General features: G+C 38.4%; 1 protein-coding gene across 2 annotated transcripts in view; it reads right to left on the bottom strand.

Annotated features, from left to right (window-relative positions):
* Positions 1-1,068: 1,068 nt before the first annotated feature.
* Positions 1,069-22,222, bottom strand: part of LOC137342134 (sarcoplasmic/endoplasmic reticulum calcium ATPase 2) — a 74,427-nt gene continuing 53,273 nt past the window's right edge. The window contains exons 14-21 of one of the 2 annotated variants that reach the window (XM_068005825.1): positions 19,697-20,032; positions 17,341-17,561; positions 12,093-12,295; positions 11,198-11,283; positions 10,372-10,505; positions 9,146-9,263; positions 5,916-6,036; positions 1,069-1,871 (exon numbers count right to left, since the gene is read on the bottom strand). In XM_068005825.1, coding sequence (XP_067861926.1) covers positions 1,840-1,871; positions 5,916-6,036; positions 9,146-9,263; positions 10,372-10,505; positions 11,198-11,283; positions 12,093-12,295; positions 17,341-17,561; positions 19,697-20,032 — 1,251 coding nt within the window. In that variant the 3' untranslated portion in view covers positions 1,069-1,839. Of the gene's footprint in view, positions 1,872-4,885; positions 6,037-9,145; positions 9,264-10,371; positions 10,506-11,197; positions 11,284-12,092; positions 12,296-17,340; positions 17,562-19,696; positions 20,033-22,222 lie in introns of those variants that run through there. The other variant, XM_068005824.1, reaches the window with a different exon arrangement.

Here is a 22,222-nt window from a genome sequence, read left to right as displayed (position 1 = left end):
ACTGCATTTACTGCACAATTATTTTTTTTAAGAAAGTGACAAACTAAAAACTAACAATACTTTACACACTAAAAACTCAAAATTGATAGGGTCTGATCCCTCTAGGAAAACGGTTACTTGTATTATTGTGGCTTATAATCTGCTTGATGTCATTTAGTACATATCTCTCACAGCCACTGAATGTGTGGGCAGGTGTAAAGAGCCATACAAGAGCTGCATATAGCTCAGGAGATGCTGCTTGGTCAAACCTACTATGTTCAGTCCATCTTATAGACTGGAACTACAACCATGATTTGTCAGGATCAAATTAAAAATAAAAATAAATGCAAGTTCTTTTTGCTTGGTTATGTCATTGTATTGATCTAACTTGAAGTTGTTCCTTAAGTTAAATTGAGCTGATGGCTTATAATTATGTGCTCTGCTCTCCTAATCTGGTTTCACAAAATATCCCTCTAGGTGGATGAACAAGCAACAAATTACGAGGGATTCAAAGATTGCTGTCAGGTGACAGCATTTACTTTCAAAACATCAGATGTTGGTTCCAATCCAATTACGAGTGGTTTGAAAACAATTATACTGGGGAAACTCTTTAGGAAGGAAAACAAGGAAAAAAAATGAGGCGGCAAACACTAGGACTTGGAACCCTGAGGATAATGTAGGACTCTATCAGACTATCTCTTAGGGAATGCAGAATGGAGCCTCGTGTATTGTCACGTATCACCTTTCTTCAAATGATCAGAGATTGCTGAAATCACAGAGTGCAGTAAAACGTCTACAAAACTTGGAGGCACCCTTGTGTTCATTATAAAGTTAACACTTGAACCAAACCCAAAGAATTACTGAAAAGCTTTCAGCGATACGATTACTGAACTGAACTACATTTTTGGTGCTATATTTAACTATTTTATATGTGCAAAATTCTGGGAAGGTACTGCTACCTAAATCATATGTATAATTTTCCAATCCTTCTTGTACCACAAACAAACAGTTTTGAACTTGGCTGAAAGAAGAGTGGGAGAGAATAATATACTTTGGGTTATGCTTAAATAGGAAACATCACAGAGGATGTAATGTAGAGTAACTTTATTTACCTGAATTTATGAAATCTGCGTGATGCATGTTACAATGTCAGCACTGAAATAAACATAGGATCTTATTTACAGGTTTTCAACATTAAACATGCTGTTTTCTGGCAACTGACAAGGTTCTTTTTAAATCTGCATCACAATATTCTTATTGCACCAACGCTTCTGTTAATGCGTTACAACTTAAAATAGTTAACTTACAGTGCAAGAGGGAATTCTCTCATTTTGCCTCACACCAAAGAGAAAAAAAAAACTTTCCTTAGAAAAAAATACATTGAAGTTATGAAATTGTCAACCTACAGGATGTAATTTACAGTTCAAACATTCCGGATTTGTATCTTTTCTCTAAGTTTTTCATAAATATAATTGCATTTTGTACATAGCCATTTTTATAAAGTAGTTCTTCATTTGTCTTGATGACCAAATACACAGATTCTGTTACTTAAACAGAAGGCATGCATTTTCATAATGTACAATTTATAAATTCAATGAAATTTTACACAGAGATGTGGGTCCTCCAGTCGGTGACTCTCCTTTTTAGCAAGAACCCAACTTCTCTGGAATACTGTAAAGTTCACGAGGATGTATTGCACAAATGTACAGTTTCTCTGAAGTCCTAAATTTTAAACACACTTTTCCTCCAAATAGCATACTATTGTTGCACATTATACATGCAATGGTCTTGGTTGTGCTTAAAAACACACATGCACGCGCTAACAAAAGAACCGTAGCTTTCTGAAAATTGTTAAGGGAATTACTTGTTCTCCTCTTCATCATCATCCATACCTGTTGAGAAAAAAAAAAAATCAGCTGATTTGCTCCAATAACTTTTTTTAAAATTAAGTATCTAAACTACACAATCTGCTCTAGAAATGAAAGTGAGCAGAGTGCTGGAGACTGCCTGCCGACAGTGACAGAAAGCACTTCCAATAGAGCCACTCTGAGGAATATGAACTTAAAACAGGCAACTTTGTTTTGTAAAACACTTAAAGCAACAGTGCTGCAGATAGATACCACATACCAGATTCGTTTTAAAGGAGCAGTAAAAAATGTGAATGAAACATGCACACAGGTTTCATTAAAACTGTGGGAAAAAGAATGACAGACTACTGGCACCAAGTGCAAACACTGCTGTTTATATTCTTGTCCCATGGGAAAAGGATACATATTAGTCCATTGAAAAAAATCTTGTCTCAATTTTAGCATGTCAATTTTTCCATTGATTTTTTCTTTCCGAATTCTTTATTTTCAAAATAGACACCCTTTCCACACTACCATTAAAATTATTATTTTTTTTAATGCCATGTGCAGCTAAGCAGGCAATCTGCTGAAAGCCACCCTGTTGGGCTTTTTTAAACCACTCGCTTGAAGGTCTATCCCTCTCTCCCTTCCTGTGATAAGGCCTTGCAGATGTTCTCTTGATGGGGCTAAAAAAGCAATTTGGGTGTGGAGAATCATGAGTTTGAACGCCGGCCCTGTTATTTATGTTGAAGTTTCAGCGGGCAACGCTCCCCATTTTTTTCTTCCAATTTTCCCTCTTCCTTCCTATCCCGAATGAGTTGATTCCTAGGATATGATTCTATAGATTCCAGTTGTCCACTAGTATCTCACCCAAGTGAGCGTTATTTACATGTGAGCTTCAACTTTGAGCACAGTATTTGTCAGTCAAGTCAGATTTTGTTCACACCCAACATCTCACAGTCCCACTTCCAGCATTAATGATTTGGAACCCTGACTGATTTTCTCCACTGTAGCACCTGACCATGACCACGACCGAGACCAGCACAAACTGAGGATTAAACCAGAGATTAGCCTAGTCTGTTTGGTTACCCATTGGGTGAACTGGCTAACCCATCCTGGGCACCACTCTCAATATTGGCAACAGATCTACGGGCAAGATCCTGTTCACTTTAGTTCAGAATATTTCTTAAAAACAGGATTCTATGAATAGCTGTTTGGTTAATAAGTTGATTCTGCTACATTTTTAAACACTGGGGGTGAAATTGGTCTATCCCAGAAGCGCAAAATGGGCTCTCAGGTAATCGGCAGCCTGTTTTACACCGTGCCTAATTTTCTTTTCCATTGAAGTCACCCACTTTCATTGAAGAAAAAAAAGGGGGAATATGTTCCATTTAAAAAAAAAGAGGGATCAATAATACAGATTTAAGCAGGTTATTTAAATTGGACTGTAATCGCATAACTATAGGGTACAAAATTAGCAAACTAGAAGAACTTCCTCCTCTCTTTCTTCCCCTTCCCCCCACCCCCCCAAAAAGCAAATGGCATGAAGCCACTAGAAAGGTACAAGTATTTAAATATCAAGAAAGACATTGCCTTCATCTAATTGTTTTCATTAAGCAAATATTGTATATGGGAAAATGTTGTCTTTGAATAAGTGTTCTCATCAACAAGGCGCCAATTAACCAATGCAGTCCAGAGTTTTTCTCAAATTTAACTCAAAATACCTCCCCAGTGACAGCAAGGTTCATATTTGCAGTAGGGCAGTGTTGCTGTCAAATGATGCAGAAGGCATTCAGAATGAGGGATGATCCGATTAAGATTAGGTGCCACGGTCAATCTTTCTGAACCTCACATGCACACTTGGCCACACCTCAGTAAAACAAGCATCACGCAATAGCAACAATGAGCTTTAAAGAGAATGTGACCAGTCAACGTTAATCCAAACAGCTTCAGTACAAGCCTAATGTAAGCATCATGGGTCATTTAGTGATACAGGCCATCTATGTTACCACTTAATGCTGAAAAGCAGCTGAAGTGTCTGTTCCTTTGTGGAATGTTGATAAACTTCTTGCAGTAAAATCAAGTTTCTACTTTAAAATTACATTTTTTTTTAAATCACTTTTATACATAGATTTTTCACTGGTAAAAGGAACTCAACTGCTTTCATTTTATTTTTCTATCTGGATTAACGTGTATGAAAGCAAAGTGTTATTGTACAAGCATGCTTCAAGCAGTCTGATCCAGGATTCAGATACAAAAGGCCATTTGTGCCCTCAAAAAATATATAAATTACAGTTTACCACTCAAATGTTGGAATGCCAACATTTTAGTGAAAATATTTCCATAGTTATGTTTAACTCGAAGTGTAAAATATAATAAAAAAGTTTAACAGCAAAAGAGAAATTAGATTTAAAAATGGTTTTTGAAAGTTTTGAAAAATCAAGCAGCGATCTATAAAAATAGTTGTGTTGATCGAATATACCAGAATCCTGGACTAAACTCAGGATAGTACGTGTGTTCGACATCTGGAACTGGAATTAGGCAATTACAAAACATAAATATACTCACTTTAGATGATGAATTTTGGAAGGCGTTGAAGAAAACACCATTGTTAGGTTTGTTAACACATGTAAAAACCACCTCACTTAAATGTCACTTTAGAAAACATGCTTTAGAACACCATTATCCAACATTTAGATTATTACAGCTGTAAACAGTTAGTATGATGGTATGTTAAAGTTTACTTAGTTCTATACATATGTAAAATGAGTATTTGGTAATGTGCTACTTACAGCTTGCACCTACATTTTCTAGTTTTAAAATATCAGTTGCATTTTTGTGCTCAGCATAAGCATCTAAATATAACAATTAGCTTCCAGCTACTTAAGTGTTTTCAAATACATGTGAGTAAAATATTTTTTCAAACCATGTCCAAGTTTATATGTGACAATTAAGAGTCTAACAAACAAGACCTAGAAACAATTTAATTTGCAGGGCTTTTTGTATTGCATTTGAAGAAACTACATGAACCAGCCTGGTTAAAAGAGAGACATTGAGAATTTCCTCTCTGTTAGTCTAAAACATTTTATTTTTGACTCGTGAATTAACCCCTGCTGTAGCAACATCCAAGGTGAACTGGCAAAACAAAGTAAGGAAACGTGTCAAGACTGTTACAACAAAGCACAATCAGCATTTTAAATAAATACCCATTAAATTTATCGGGAGATAAAACAGCAATATTGGGGGGGGGGTGCGAAAAGATGGGGAGAAAGAGAATTCTGCAAAGGCAAGAATTAGCATACCTCAAACAGGGTGGACTGTAAACATGACAGAGTTGAGAACACAGAAATGATTACAGGAAAACAAAAAAGCTGGTTGAGGTAGCAGTAATCTGCTGAGTGCAGAAAATAATGAATTCCGTACTAACAACTGTTTGACAGAAGGCACAAAATAAAGTCTAAAATAGAACCCGACCAAAATAGCCATGCGGTGACACACCATGCAATCATTATTTTTTTTTAAAAGTTTTCCAAAGAATTTAACATTCTCAAGTATGCGTTCCATTTCTTTAGCCAAAAAATACACCCGTCGGCTCATTGGTTCTTAATTTATACACAAAAGATGAACAAATTAGTAAACAGAACACATCTGTACATGCTGTTTCATCTACAAAAACAAAATATTGCAGAAAATAGTATTAATCTCTGTACACATCAATGCACAGTTTGTTTTTTTTTTAAAAGTTTTTTTTAAATTGTGTAAAAATCAATCCCGTTTCATTCTGGAGTTCAGGAAAAAAATATTAACTTCATCCATACATGGGTTCATATGAAATTCAGCAGAAACAGACTCTTGGAATCACGTGTTTAAATGATAAAAATTTTGGTAGAAGTTAATCAAATGCCATGTCTTCACTATGCCAACGACAGGTCTATGTCAGTCAAGACCAGAACATTTCAGCAAAATTAGTGTCTGTACTGTAAAGCCAGATAATCAGGGGCACAGAAATGAACACAAAAGGCCAGGAAATCCCCTCTGTACATGCTGAGAAACCACATTGTTTGTCACTAGGCAGAGTATACTCTTTACCCGGTTCAAGGTAGTTACGAGCAATAAATTTGAGTGTCTCATCCAGCAGAATGACAGGTATAGAGATTTTCAGCACCATCAGCCACTGTGTTACATCTAATGGTGTAATTTGGAAGATGAGCTGCAAAGAAACAAAGGAAAGTAAATGTCTGCTTTATTGTCATTAGAGACACTTTTCTCAAATGACATACAGAATGAGCCAATAAGCAAAAAAAATCACTTAACCTTTCAATTACTTTAATTATGCAGGAAAGTACAAGTAGAAATAATTGTAACACATCCTAAATTAAGCCCTTTTATTAGTTATTTTTATCATTCACATATATGGATACATGGAAAGGGGAGGGAATGAGATTGAAGATTTTCAGTTAAAGTGCTACCAAATGGCCTCCTCCTGTACTGTAGGTTCTATCATTGTAATAAGCATTACCATAAAATTATGGAAAATTCTACAATTCTTGTTCTTTTGTTTCTAAGTTACACAGTAAAACAGACATGTAACAAATGCCCAGACTTGAGCATCAAACAGACCTGTGCCCAGCAGACAACCTTTAGGTTGGAACTCAAGTGCTCAAATGCCCAAGATAATTGAGCAACCCATTTATTGATCAATGATGCAGGTCTGACCTCAACACCTACATTAAATGTGGGACTGCAGATAAGCAAAAGCTCTTTTAAAAAAAGGCAAATGGGATTCATGTTTTATATATCAGAGTACTAAACATAAAAACAAAGGTGATGAATTTGTACAAGATACTGGAATATTAAATGATGTTTTGGATATCCAATTATGGACTGTTATCAAAGCCAAGGAAAATGTTGATCCACTATAATAATACCAAGGAGAGGATATAATTATGATGAGGGATCTGAATTAGGGATGTATTCACTGGAGGAGTGAGGGTTAAAGAAGGGGATCAGAATTGAACACAAGTGCTCAAAACTGTGAAAGGGCTTGAGGGGATAAATAGTGAAAGATCTCTCTCCGCCCCCCCCCCCCCCCCACCACTCCCCACTGGTCAGTGAACCAGTAACAAGGAAGCAAAATTTCAGGACTAGTGCTAGAAGCACTAGAAAAGAGGTTAAAAGATGATTCTTTTCTTGCAAAATGTTGATTGGCTATTGCAGCCGAGTCACAGAATGGTTATAACACAGGAGGCGGCCATTTGGCCCATCGAGCCCATGCCGGCTCTTTGTAAGAGCAATCCAGTTGGTCCCATTCCCCCGCTCTTTCCCCGTAGTCCTGCAATTTTTTTCCCCTTCAAGTATTTATCCAATTCCTTTTTGAAAGCCATCATTGAATCTGCTTCCACCACTCTTTCAGGCAGCACATTCCAGATCATAACTACTCACTGCTTAAAAAAGTTTCTCCTCATGTCACCTTTGGTTCTTTTGCCAATCACCTTAAATCTGTCCCCTCTGGTTCTCGACCCAATGGGAACAGTTTCTCTTTATTTACTTTATCTAAACCCTTCATGATTTTGAACACTTATCAAATCTCCTCTCAACCTTCTCTGCTCTAAGGAGAGCATCTCCAGCTTCTCCAATCTATCCACGTAACTGAAGTACTTCATCCCTGGAACCATTCAAGTAAATCTTTTCTGCACCCGCTCAAGGCCTTCACATCCTTCCTAAAGTGCGGTGCCCAGAGTTGGACACAATACTCCAATTGTGGCCAAACCAAACATTTTATAAAAGATTCAACATAACTTCCTTGCCTTTGTACTCTTATGCCTCTATTTATAAAGCCCAAGATACCATATGCTTTTTTTTTTTTTAACGCCACTTTCTCAAACTGTCCTGCCACCTTCAAAGATTTGTACACATATAGCCCCAGGTCTCTGATCCTGCACCCCCTTTAGAATTGTACCATTTAGTTGGTATTGCCTCTCTTAGTTCTTCCTACCACTTCTCTGCGTTACATTTCATCTGCCATGTGTCTGCCAATTCCACCAGCCTGTCTATGTCCTCAAAGTCTATTGCTATCCTCCTCACTTCTTACTATACTTCCAAGTTTTGTGTCATCTGCAAATTTTGAAATGGTACCCTGTACATCCAAGTCCAAGTCATTAATATATATATCAGTGGTTCTGGTACTGACCCCTGGGGAATACCACTCTATACCTTCCTCCAGTCCAAAAAACAACCATTCACCACTACTTTCTGTTTTCTGTCACATAGTCACTCAACAGTTATGTGGAAATTAGATAAACATGAAGAAAAACATTAAAACATCCAGGGAAAAAGAAAATGGGAAGTTAGTACCGGCACACAAGTGATGGCCTGAGTGCCCTCCTCATGTAACAAAAATTTTATGAAATGTGGAATAGCTTGTATAAACATATTGGGCCAGATTTTGCTGTCAAAATAAGTGAGGCTAATGGCGTCACCGAAATTTATGCGCAAATGGTAGAGCAACATCAGGCAAGGGGCGGATGCATGGTTAGACACAAATATCCAAAAGTTGCTGTCCGAGTTGCGCAGCTCTGCGAAAACAGCACCCTGCTGCCTGCCTTACCATAGAAATGCATGAAGTTGCTGAATTTGCGCAGTAGATACGAACTAAACTTGCCACAGAAAGTTAAGTCTGGTCATTTCAAGTGTAAATGTTCTTTTAACGATGTGATAAGTGTTAATCACTGCCAATCAACCTCTGACACTGAAAATTAACTATTACAAGTGTGGAGTCTCATTCCTTCAGGTATTAATTGTTGTTGGAGATTTTCAAAATTTCCAACTTAAAATGTTTTACTTTTTAAAAAAAAACTTTTCCTTTGTCTCTTTTTCCTCTCTCTTAATCCAATCTTACTTTCCTTCTCTTTCAGTACCTGATTTAACGTTCAATTCACCTGATCTAATTTACACCTCCTTCTGAGTCCTTCAGCCGTTTATTTCTCAATCCTTCAATCTGATTGGTTACGAGATACCCTGTTGGCTTCCCTGTTCACTCAGGTCCCCGTTTCTCTCGTTTTGACATTATCAGCTCGCACTTTCAGCAACTTCCCATGCAAAAAATGTAAAAACCTAAACATGCAAGGGCAGGTCTAACCATGGCCTAAATAAAACCTAGTTTGGGAAGTACTATTTCTAGCAAAAGCAATTAGCATAGTATCCCAGAATAGTCTCAGACTTAAATAAACAGTCAAATGAATTCTTAGTAAAATGCAAAATTTGTAAGTGACCGAGGAAGGGGTGGATAGGACAAAACAGTGTAATATCGTCTGACTAACCGGTAGTGGCTCCACATATAAAATGAGGAAGTGAAGAGACATCGACAGGCAGATTGAACCCAATAACCAAACGTTTTCCCAAGGTGGCATCTTCAATAGTGACTGGTTCTCTGATAAACTGAAAGATTAAAAAAGATGTTAAAAAAAGTAAACAAGTTGTTCCTAAAAGCAGCAATTACCTCGAATCGCTTGGTTAAATCTTCCCCAGCCAGTGGACTCAAACTTTATTACTGTGTCATTAAATCCACAAAAACAAAGCTGGTTTAAAGAAAAAAAATGTTGCAGAATGCCTGGAGCTCTAGTATGGAACTATTATATTATCTTTTTCATTTAAAAAAAATGCCTCCTCCCCTCCCCACCCAAAAAAATTGTGCAGTTATTTTTAGGCCTCATGTTTCATTTTCCCCCTAAGAGAGCAAGCTTCTTCCTAGGCTTTTGTAAAGTTCTCCACAAATCTGTTCCAAGGCTTTTGCCAGTGTCACTCTTGAGCTAGCTGCTAGGAGATGTACAAGGAAAGCACAAGTTGACTACCTTCCAGGTTTTGCCTACAACAGTCTGTGGAAACACCTAAACACAGCATGATGTCTCCCCGCACAAAGGCAGAACTACTGATGTGGAAATTGTGGAGATGAATCAGCATTTTACTGCTGTGTGACACAAAGTACACCTACTACATGAAAGGAGGTTTACAAGGGCCAACAGTAACACTTCAAAAAAAAAAGTTGAAATGATAAAATGTCACATGAAATTGGAAACACAAATGGTCCTTCCTACCCCAGAGAGGCATAAATTATTGATTAAATAACTATTTTTAACATCTGATACATGAACCTGGTATTAGTGTTAAAATTCCTAGCAAGATGGATAGAGGATTCTCAGAGTCACAACAGTGATTTGCACATTTGAAAGTTGTATATTTTAAAATTTCATATCCCATAACTAAAGCTACCAGCTATATTTGTTTAGCCACAGATCAAACCAATTTACTAAAAATTGTAATTTCTACAGGTATGCCCTTGAAAATGATCATTCTTGCCATTTAATTATGTAAATACAGTAAATTAATGAGCATCAGATCAATAAATATATCCAATGCTCAATCATATGCCTTAATGTGACAAGATGCAAACATTTTAATGTAATCAGTTAATTTTTCTTGTTCCCACAGCAGTAATTACAAGCAGAAAGCACATACTTTCAAGGGAAGACAGAGTAATTTTTCTAACCTGTTAAGAGCATTACACATCTCAATGGTCACCAGGACAGAGAGTGCCATAGTCATGGGGTAAGGTGATTCAAATATTTCACAGTCAACTCCTTCATAATCTGGGTTTTCTGAATCACATTGTAAGAAATGGCTCTGTAGCAAAGCAAAGACAAAATACACAAGCATGAATTACCAAACAGTTTTAGACTTTCCTAATGGTTCAATGGGTGAGTGAGTTATGCCATGTAGTACTTTTTCATATGGAGAGCAAAGTTCCAGGTTTAATCACTAGTAAGGGTGGAGCAAGTTGATCTCAACAATGGGGACATGATTGGCCTCAGTGAACTACAGCTAGAAGGAAGGGGAAGGAGGAGGAGGAAGAGGCAGATAATTAGCCATAGTTTTCTCTCGATCATTATCCAGTGATTTGTGCTAGAACGTGGACATTAGAGGACAAAGATCAGACTTAATTGTGTCTTACATGTGAAGAATAGGTCACCTGATGAAGTGTTGGCAGGTTGCCTGTGCAACAGCTACCCCCCATGATCCACCAATATCAGTAAAAAAGGAGCAATATGAATTTTAAATTGCACAATGTCTTTGGTGGTATAGGCCTTTGCAAATATTAGCACTGCCTGCATAGTTACTTAATACCGTACATGTAGTCAAGGTAAATTACTTGATTTCGGAAACAGCTTTACATACAACAGTTTCGGCTCATTGCCTAGCATCAGATTTACATTTTAAGCACTAGAAGATAAAATGGAGATATGCAGTGTTAGCCTTTTGGGAACGTGTACACTGAAGTGCTTTCATGTTATAAATATAACTGAACTAAATGTTACCAGCTGGTAGTAAGTAATTCTGGGTCCATCTTCAGCAGCTATGAACCACCAAGCAGCAGCACCAACTGTAGCAGCTCCTACATAACCTGAAAATGGATGAAAGGATAAATTCATTTAAAATAATTTTTAGGGATACTAGATTTCATACTTAGTTGACATTGTGCCTGAGCTTATCGCAGGCAGTGAGGCTAAAGATAAAAGATACCCTGTTTACATTACAGCATCTAGATCCAATCCCTTTCACCTGCACAAAAACTACTGTACGTTGTTAAATGCATGAAAATAGAGATCAAATATGTCTGATATATGCAGTCAGAGTTGCTAGGCAACCCAAGGCCCTAATGAAACCACATTAGCTATTTGGACTCCCAATGAAAACTTTCAGAGCACGTTTTCATATTGGTAGGGAATCCACACAATGAATCTGCTCTAGTGTAGAATCACCCTGAAGACACTTCACAGCAAACATGGTAATGTGAGCATGCCTCTAGAGAAAGACCTAATAAAATAATTCCCTGGACATCATCCCCGCTGCAGGAAGACAATTACTATTATGATTATACTTCGCTCATAACTGAAGAGATTTAAATTAACTTTTTTTTTGCAGAAAGGGAAGGTGAAAGAAAGGAGAGACTTTCTACAAGGCACTTAGTCACAAAACAAGTTTCAAATCTTCAAATCCAAAAAACTGGAATTAAAAAGGATTTATTTGTTTTTTTTTAAATAAAGTTAGCACTTTGAAAGCTTCTCAAATCTAACATACTTCTGAGGAATATCCAATAGAACAGTGTACATTCTCATCACAGTGAAACCTAAAGGTGGCTAAAGAATATATCCTGTGGAAACTCTTACAGGCTGATTGCAAATCTGTGCCATCTCTAATATAAGTACTCACATCCAATAGCCAGATAGCGGAAGAAGAGCCAGCCGCTGATCAGGGGTTCCTTAGGACTGCGTGGTGGTTTGTCCATTATGTCCAGATCAGGTGGATTGAAGCCTAGTGCTGTGGCAGGCAGTCCATCTGTCACCAGGTTCACCCACAGGAGCTGTACAGGGATCAAAGCCTCAGGAAAGCCTACAGCTGCTGTTAGGAAAATGCTGAGGGAGGGGGAAAAAAAATCAGTTCTACTTTCTATTAGTAAAATGCTACATGCTCTATATATAAAAAATTACCTGAATTGTGTTACCATTCCATTTCCACTGTTATCCTTAGGTCCTCGCTCTCAATTCAAGAAAATATACATTTATGAAACAAGACAACCAATCAAGACTACCTGACTCACCCTTACTGGGGATACAGAATAGCTCAGCAGAACTCCCACACTTTCAGTGCCTGTTCAGACTGCTTGAAAGGGCTCTCTATGGCTGAATACAGTACATGTTCCAACCTCTCCATTTCAAATGCTGCAATTTGGAATCTGGCTGAGCAAAATAATCAGCATTATGCAAACTTTCCCTCAAATCATTGTTTGGGAAAATTAGCAACAGCGCTAGAATACGTGGACGTTCCGGAGATTGTAATAAGGCAAAATCCAAATGGATAGAGTTAAGCAACAGAAAGGAGAATGATACAATTCTTGGTGTGCAAACAGTGGAGATGAGATTTGGGGGGGTTGGGGGGCGGCATCCAGGGAGATAGACAAGAACAACAGGGCAATAATATTGGGTCATTTTAACTGTCCAAATTAGACTGGAATAAAAAGGTATTGTATGTGGTCAAAGTGAAGAATGTCTTTTCAGGATGCAGCCAGGTCTGCTTCCTGGATCAGTTGATTTCTAGTCCAACAAGGGAAGCAGCATTGTTTGATTTAGTTCTAGGAAATGAAGTGGGGCAAGTAACTAATGAGAGTGTAGAATAGTTGTGAAATAATGACCAAAACATGATTAGGTTCAAAGTGAAAACAAAAAAAAGACAAGGAAGAGTCAAAGATAAGGGCTCTGGACTAAAAAGGCCCAGAGAGACAAGAAGCGCTGTGGCCCAAATTAACTGGGTGGAAAAGTTCACAAACAGGATAGTTGCTCAGCAATAGGGAATCTTCAAATAGGAGATGCTACAATACAAAGTAGATGTATTCTTACAAAATGGAAAAACAGGTACATCAAAAGACAAGAGGTCTGTGGATAAAGAGAGCAATTCAAACTAAACAAATTTAAAATGGAGATAAATGGTAAAATGAGGGGTAACAATACTGAAGAGAATCATGAGAAATGGAAAGGTGCAGTGAAGAGGTGAAAAAAGGGAAGATTAGAAGGGCTAAAAGTGAATATGGAAAAACTTGGAGATTATATAGAAGGGGTTTAAAAATGCATATTAAAAGTAAAAGAATAACTAAAGAGAGGGTTGGACCACTCAAGGATGAAGGTTTGGTGGAAATAATAAATATTTTGCTTTTTTTTTTACAAATGATGGAAAAGGTGAGACCGTAGATCGATAGAGGAGGCTGGAACAATTGTTGAGATAATTGTAGAATAAGATTTAGTTCTTTAAAAAAAATAGCAGAATTCAAAAGTGGAAAAGTCACTGGGCTCAGATGGCATTTACCATTGACTGTTGAAGGAAGTCAGAAGGTTGGTAGCAGACATCCTGACCACAATTTTCCAATCCTCACATAAGCAAATTGTGCCAGGGAATTGAAGGGTAACTTTGGAACAGAGTTGTTACATTAGAGAGAGAAAAAAAAGGATAAAACAGGTAATTACAGACTGGTTAGTCTAATGTGATTGGAGGGCAAATTCTTAGAATCCATAACTCAAGATCAAATTAATGAGAATTTAGAGATACACAGGATAATCAAATGCAGCCAGCATCAATTGTTTTAAACGCAGATCATGTCAGACAATTTTTTTTGAAGTGACTGATTGTATAGATAAAGGAAATGCAGTGGATGTAGTGTATGTGGATTTTCAGAAAGTGTTTGATAAAGTGCATCACAGGAGGCTTATTACAAAATCCAGGTATATGGTATAAAAGGAAACAAAGCATGAATAGAAAGTTGACCGATGGATAGGAAACAAAGCTTTTTAAGGAGGGTCAAAGGAGAGAGAAAGAGAGGCGGAGAGGTTGAGGGAGGAAATTCTAGAACTTCAGGCTTAAGTGGCTGAAGGCACAGCCGCCAGTGGTGGGGCAAAGGGAGTGGGGAATGCATAAGAGACCAGAGTTGGAGGAATGAAGAGTTCTCTGAGGGTTGGACAAGGTTACAGAGATAGGGAGGGGCTAGGCCATGAGGGGATTTGAACACGAGGATGAGGATTTTAAATTAGAGGTGTTGGTGGCCTGGGAGCCAATGTAAGTCAGCAAGCACAGGGGTGATTGGTGGGCAGCACTTGGTGTGGGTTAGGATATGGGCAGCAGAATTTTGGATGAGCTCAAGTTTATGCAAGGTGGAGGATGGGAGTCCAGCCAGGAGAGAATTGGAATAGTCCATTCCGGTTGAAACAATGCAAGGATGAGGGTTCTAGCAACAGATGTGGTGAGGTGGGGCAGAGATGGGCAATGTTCTGGAGGTGGAAGTAGCATGCCTCTGATTGAAGCTATGGGGTCAGAAGCTCAGCTCCGGGTCAAGTAGGATGTGGAGGTTGCAAATAGTCTGCTTCAGCCCAAGTCTGGTGCGGGAACGGAGAAGTGGACAGGTGAAAGGAAGGGGGAAGAAAACTATGCTAGAAAGGTTCAGAATGGAAAAGAATTTCACCGCTGTCTGAAGTAACACTGGGCATGCCTGTTATTATTCGTTCCAAAAGATGAACCACTTTATCATAAAAGGTAAAGTATGTTATTGAGGTACAGTATATAGATGCTTAAATTTTTTAATAGAAAAATCTAAAACTGCAAAGAAGTTATAAGTGAGGACCTCTAGGCATCAGGGACCCTTGGTATTTTTCTTATATTAATGACTTGAAGCAGGACTCATTAGTTTTTCTGCTTCCAAGATTTTACTTAATGAGGAACAATGCAATCAGATTCAGAAAGATTAAGATTTCTTTTCAACATACCTGGGCCAATGGTTGACAGATGCAGTTCAATGCAAATAGATGTGAAATATTGCTTCCCCAATGACTCATTAAGCTTATCCAAATCATAGCTGAACTACCAACTACTCCATCAAAAGCTCGTGATAAAAATTATTAGTTTTGGAAGGAGGTACTAAATGGAGGACGTGTTAAACGGAACAGTGGTACCACAGTGATGATCAGGAGCGATGTAACGGTTATAAATGTATTAAAACATCAGCGCGGTGCTTGGTAACTAAGAAAAAGGCCAAAAAAAGGAACTGGACTGCTTAAGCAGCGGAAAAAATGTCAGGGGTTAGATAAGGCCATTTTTGGCCCAGTTTTACCCACTAGTACTCCAATTCACCAAGCCTAGCATTCCAACTGTGTTTACAATGCCTCCAATATCTTTTGGCACCACTATCATACCCGATTAATATTTGAAATAATCGACCACCCTTTGAATAAATAATTTTTTTTTCTCTGAGATGAGTTTTAAATGTACATCATCTTGTCCTACTGGGCTGACTTATTTTGAAGTAAGGCTCAGAGTTTATTTTATCTACACCATTCAATACGCTACATTCAATGAGGTTGCTCCTTAACCTTCCCCTCTCTAGATTGTGGAGCATAAACTTCTCTAATCTTTTCTGATTGCTTTTAGGATAATTCTTGTTGCTCTCTCCACACTCTTTCCAATTGTAGCAATCAAAACTACACACGATACAAGTGTGGTCTAATCAGTGAATTATACAGCCTTGGTATAATCTCTACATACCAACCTGTTCTAGTTATGTATCCCAACATTCTGTTTGCTTTTTAAATTGCTTATCCATATTGTTGGCAGTGAAAGTGACAAATCTATTGTCAATCTCAAATTTTTTCCAAAGTTTTCCAGTGCTAATTCAGCCCCCTTATTTGTACATCATTGAAGCTCATTCTTTCTTCCAATACGCAATACTTTGTATTTGTCAGCATTAAATTTCATAAATTGTTCCACAAAATGTTGATTACATTCTGTCTGATACTAGGCTTTGCACAACGCTCAGTTTCCTATTTCTCATCCTTCCCCACATTCTACTTCCCATTATCAAGCGTTTGAGTTTTATCAGTAGTCTCTCAAGTGGGAACTTGTCAATGAGTCTAAATAAACTATATTATAGAAAGGTGCACTGTTTAAACTTATTTATCATGTCCTCAAAGAAATCAAAGTGGTTTGATAAGCAAGAAATTCCTCTTTTAATCTATGCTGGTTTAATTAATCTATTACTGCTCCTATGTTAGTTTCCATTATTTTACCGATTACTGATATTCAGCCAAGTATTGTATGCCTAGGTCAGATTTGTCCCTCTTTTTAAACTATAGTTACTACAACAAGACACTGTACAACTCACAAAAGGTTGCACTGTCACTGTATAAACCATTTGTCAGATCTCAGATTGTCACAGTGCTATGTGGATTTCTGCTCACCCAATCAGAGGAAAGTTATTATTGCCCTGGGAGAGAATGCAGGAGACAAACACTGAAGAGAAATCGATGGCATCAGAATTTGCATTGTCTGAACAATTTAAAGATGTTGGCTTGCTGTCATTGGAAAAGAGGAAGGAGACTTTTGAGGTGACCCAGTTGAAGGTCTCAAGAATGCGAAGCAAACTGAAAATTGATCTGGGTAAAGTCTTCACTGTGGCAAATGGCTCAAGTGCTAAGGAACAAAAATAGAGTTTAAAAAAATTAGGAAGTCGAGTTGTGAAATAAGTTACTGGGGAAGGGCACTGAAGCAGACTAAACTGCATAACTGAAAGAAAAACAGGGTAAAGGGTATGGTAAGAAGGCAGGCTGGTAGGATTGGTTATTAGGCTTCTTGGGCCCAGTGATCTTTGAGTGTTCTTAAGATTCTTTCCCTCCACTTCGCACCCTAGATGAGAACTGGTTAAATTCATCGCTACCAATTGAAATTATTAGTTTTGCAACTTCAATGCAAATGTATAAGCTGATTCCACAACACTAGTAACTGAGATTTAAAATTGTTTGCATTTAATTTATAAGATCCAGAAATAGTGAGAATTATCAGCTTTGCAATGTATTCTTTTCATGAATGAGAAATGATTAATCAGAACTGGGAGTGCTGACTGCATACAGCAGTACCTCCTACTTACCAGACCACTTCCCCAACATTGGAAGAGATGAGGTAGCGAATAAATTGTTTCATGTTGTTGTAGATAGCACGGCCTTCCTCCACTGCTGCTACAATTGTGGAGAAGTTGTCATCAGCCAGTACCATTTCAGAGGCAGATTTTGCTACAGCAGTACCAGATCCCATGGCAATTCCAATCTCTGCCTTCTTTAGGGCAGGAGCATCATTCACACCATCACCAGTCTGAAGACCAGAAAAAAACCCATACAAGGTGAATACCTTATTTGGTATATAAAAATAGTTGAATTCAGGAAAATTACTTTTGCAATTCACTGGTTGAAAATTTCAAGGAAGCACCCTAAAAGACAAATATGGCTGATTATTTGAAGGAGGCTTTCAACTTGGGTCCAAGTACTTGAAACGCCAAAATGGGGCAAAACATTTTGAGCAAACAAGATTCAAAAATAAATAAGCCATTTTTAATCTTCATTTCAGCTTGACCAGAGACCACTTTCTGACAATGAAAACAATTTGCTAACAAGTAAAGGATTTGTCCTTTTAAGACAGATGCCATGGTCACACAAAACTCTTCCTCTCAATATAGCCACCTTGCCCCATGGTTACTATTTACCTCTTTTCTTCGGGAACACAATATAGTATAAATGTAACAAATTTTGAATTTAAAAAAAAAATCAGATACAAGGGCAAAAGGAGGTGGGCAAGAACAAGAAATTAATTCAGGCACAGACAACTCTTAAGTTTCCTTCTTCACCAACTGTATTACATATACCACAGGATTCTAAGAAACAAAGGCAGATTGTCAACTTGCCGTCCGGGTGTAAAAGTGGTGTTGTGGATAGACCGGCTGTTATGGAAAAGCAACAGGAATGAAAATTGGATGGTTTCTATAATGGACGACCGATCCACAATGCCAGCTTTATGCCGGGGCACCAAGTTGAAAAATCGACTCCATTGAGACTAGCCAGATGTCAAGTGGTCAATAATCGAGGCTTGGGAATTTAGAAAGAGATTTGGATGAGGTGCCAAGATAGGTGACGGACTTGTGCCTAAGTTTTCAGTCCCCTTCTGAAGGAATGTCTTGTTTACACCTCAGTGCCCGAGTAAACAGTCATGTTTGTGAATCTTGTCCCAACACTATGCTACAGCAATACATTAGACTACCGACTCTTCAGCATTTGGTAGAAGGTATTGCTTGGTGGTCAATTGTGCTATTTTTAATGCACATAATCAATCTTGGTGTCAGCTTTGCATCAGTAACTTAACTTTTGCATAATTACAACAAAAAAACACTCCCAGGTTGCAGCATTTACAACTTCCCCACCCCCCTTCAATAGCAACTGAAGCTTTTAAAGAACAGGGAAAACAATTTCTATAACAGCCATTAGTATTTACTGTGTTTTACAAATAATTCTAGAATATGAAATTAATGGATAGGCTTTAACATTGAAAAGTAGCAAAATGAAGTGCAATCAATATACCATTACCTGACACACAAAAATTCCCCCACCCTCTTTCCACCAAATTTCTCCTGGAGACATTGTGTTCTTGCTTGAATAGGGCCCCAAGGGTACTAGGCGCCCCTGGTAATTCACCCAGAAGGCTTTCTTTTTTAGGGTTGAGTCTAGATCACAAATGTTTGTTACTTTACCAAGTGGGCATCAGAGCTGAGCCCAATGCGGTCTTCACCTGACATCCAAACATGGAAACTTTCAGCAGGAGTCACTGCTTAGCGATCAGGAATGGAAACCCTGGCTGATTTTTCCTTCCCTAATCCAGGAGCACTGAGGCCAACTACAGCACCCCTGCCGAAATATGCTCAACCTACACAGACCAAGGATCAAACCCATGATCTTTCTGGTCTCTGTGGTTCAACCACTCACTGACAACTTGCTGAGTCATCAGGGAAGCCCACAGTCTAAAAACTTCAATTAAAGGAATGCATTTTTACGTCAAAATAAAGTGGCGAACACATTTGATACATTAAACCAGTGTACCAAATGTAATATTATTCTGATGAAAGAAGCCTGTGTGTTAAAAAGCCACAGTCTTCATGAAAATGTTCCCCAAAGCTTTTTTTTAAAAAATGGGGAGGAAAAGCAACGTTTCATTTTCATGATAACTACATGTTATTATGCGTTTTAATGCAATAAACATCAATTTTGGCAAGTCTGGGAAACTGGTTTATAAATATATTCTTCTCTCCAAGGAGACAGTTCCCCTTTTAAGCTGTTTGCAACAAAGAAAATATCAGTCCATGGAACCAAACATGGAATCACTTCAGCCAGAACTTCTTGTTTTTAAAAAAAAGTATAACACTCAAAGCAAGACTAGAGTACTTCAAAAACTTGTGTTCCTACCATGGCCGTGATATCATCAAACGCCTGCAAAAACTCCACGATCTTTGACTTGTGGGAAGGCTCTACTCGAGCAAAGCAGCGACCATTCAAGCAAGCTTCTCTCTGTTCTGCTGGGGGAAGCTCATCAAACTCACGGCCAGTGAAAGCTTTTTTACTGACATCTTCTCGTTCTCCAAAGATACCAATACGACGGCAAATGGCTACCGCGGTGCCCTTGTTATCACCAGTGATCATGATGACACGGATGCCAGCATGCTTGCACATCTTGATTGAAGCAGCTACCTCTGATCTTGGTGGATCGAGCATACCAACACATCCAACAAACGTTAGGTCGGTCTGGAATGGGAGAGTTTTCTCATTTTACAAAACATTCAACATTGTAAATTTCCTGATGTATTAGTATGCAATCAATGGGAATGTTTTTGTAAATGTACTTTAACTCCTATTATAGGCACACTGAAGCAAACTGGATTCCCAGACTGTTTCCACGCCAGGAAGGAATTTTTGAACTTGTCTGACAGGGACTGCTTTATTGGACAACACCCGATCACATCATCAGAGAGGTCTTAAGCCCGTAAATAATATAATTATTATTCCTCTTTACCTTCCTCTCTTGCTGGAATGTGGTCCACAAGTGTTGGCAGCCCTTCAGTACTTTGCCTAAATGGCTGTTCATGATGTATGTGAGCTGGACTTTTGAGTAGGAGTTACTGAACATCAATTAGTAGTGGGAACCCTAGTGAATTTTCCCCTCCCAAGCAGAGGCCAATTGTAGTATCCAATTACTTTCCCCGCTAAGATCAGCCAACACAACACAGGCTAAGTATGAAGTGAGCAACTTTCTGATCAATAAATAAATGCATTTCATTATGCTATAATCAACTTATGGGTATAATTATCTGCCTGTTAAAACATTTTAATTCTGTTACAACTAAAATATTTTGAGAATTTTACAATGTAACAAGGGCAACAAAAGGTTAAAAAGTCACAGTGGAACACTTCCAGCCTGACAGACACAAATACAGTTTTACATGCAATAATTTGACATGGGTATATTTTCCTTAAATACATCATCGTAGTGGAATCCATGAGTGCTTTTTCTGGTCACCTAGGTGTCTGACACACGTGGAAACCCATCACCATGATTAAGAGACTCCAAACCAAACTACTAAGAAAGCTATCCAAGTAGATATCCTAATTCAATATGAATTACACCCTCTCTCCCAGTAGGAGCATACCACATTTACACAGATCCAGAGAGCTTAGAGGACAGGTTGGCATAAGCCAAGGGTTTGGAACCCCCAAATGTGAGGACTAATCCTAGAATTCAACTAAGACCAGGCAGTTTACCAGCACAGAGCACTGTCCAATGCTCGTCTAGCAAGGACCACTCAAATACTTCTAACATCACTATGATGTCAGAAGTATTTGAGAAGGATAAGGATGGACATATGAAGTCTGTGTGTGTGTATTTTAACAAGTCACTCTACAGGGTTATCTAGAGCTGAATGGGAAGAATCCCAGCCCCCAGTGATGGACCTTCAATGGCAGATCCCACTAATGAGCTTGGCTAATTGGTCAAACAACAACAGTACCCTGAAGAACTGCAAATCTGCCTAGCTTGAAGGGCACACTCAGTTCCAACTTTCCATCGCTCAGCATATCATCTTGGAGTCATCATAACCCCAAAGAGACCCTGTTTACCTTTCTCCAAGGAGGATAGTTATTAGTTTGTGATTAGGCAATTGAAAATTGGATTTGAGCCCTTGCTAGGTAGGTATAAGGTACGAGGAATTAATTGCAAGTGGTATGGTAAGCAACACAAGGCACCATAAAATGTACAAGTACAAAGTCACCATCCTCCTGACCACAACATTGAACACACACCGGAGCATATTAGATGGTGGTTCCACTAGGTGAAAGCATGGAGCTTAAGCAGCAGCTGCTTCTTGCTCTGTAGCTCAATCCTGGTAGCCTGTGAACCCTACATATATGAGTATGTGTTCTAATAACCAGTCACTGGGTATCGCCTTCCATTAGTTGTCATCAACTCTCAAGACTTCCCTCATCAACCATCACTTTGAAAGTAGATGTTGACTGTATAGCTGGATATTTTCTAACACTATTTGTATCATACCAATCACCTGGATATTCTAAACACCCAACATCAAATGCTTCACCAAAGATGTGTGCTGACTTCCTCTCCGGGTGCTCAATGACAGGTCAGTCGGCCAGAGTCCTTCATCCATGCATCATTTCCCTTTTTTGCTACAAATCTATCTCACAGTTTGGTCCTGGAACTCACACGGGGGCCAAAGGAGCCCTTCTGTTGCATGCCTAGGAGATCTGATCCATGGAGGAGAAATGCTTGGACACATTTTATACACAAGCTTAATCTGTATTTGGACTTCGCTATTACTAAAAAGGAGAGAAAAACCAAAATGCCCTACACCCTTCTCAGTGTGGTTCTGAGACCTGTGTCCAAGCTAAAATTGACATCCAACAGAACCTCCAGGTACTAATTTC

This window comes from Heptranchias perlo, chromosome 25 (assembly GCF_035084215.1).
Source record: "Heptranchias perlo isolate sHepPer1 chromosome 25, sHepPer1.hap1, whole genome shotgun sequence".
NCBI classification, from domain to species: Eukaryota; Metazoa; Chordata; class Chondrichthyes; order Hexanchiformes; family Hexanchidae; genus Heptranchias; species Heptranchias perlo.
This window is presented reverse-complemented; position numbering and strand designations above follow the sequence as displayed.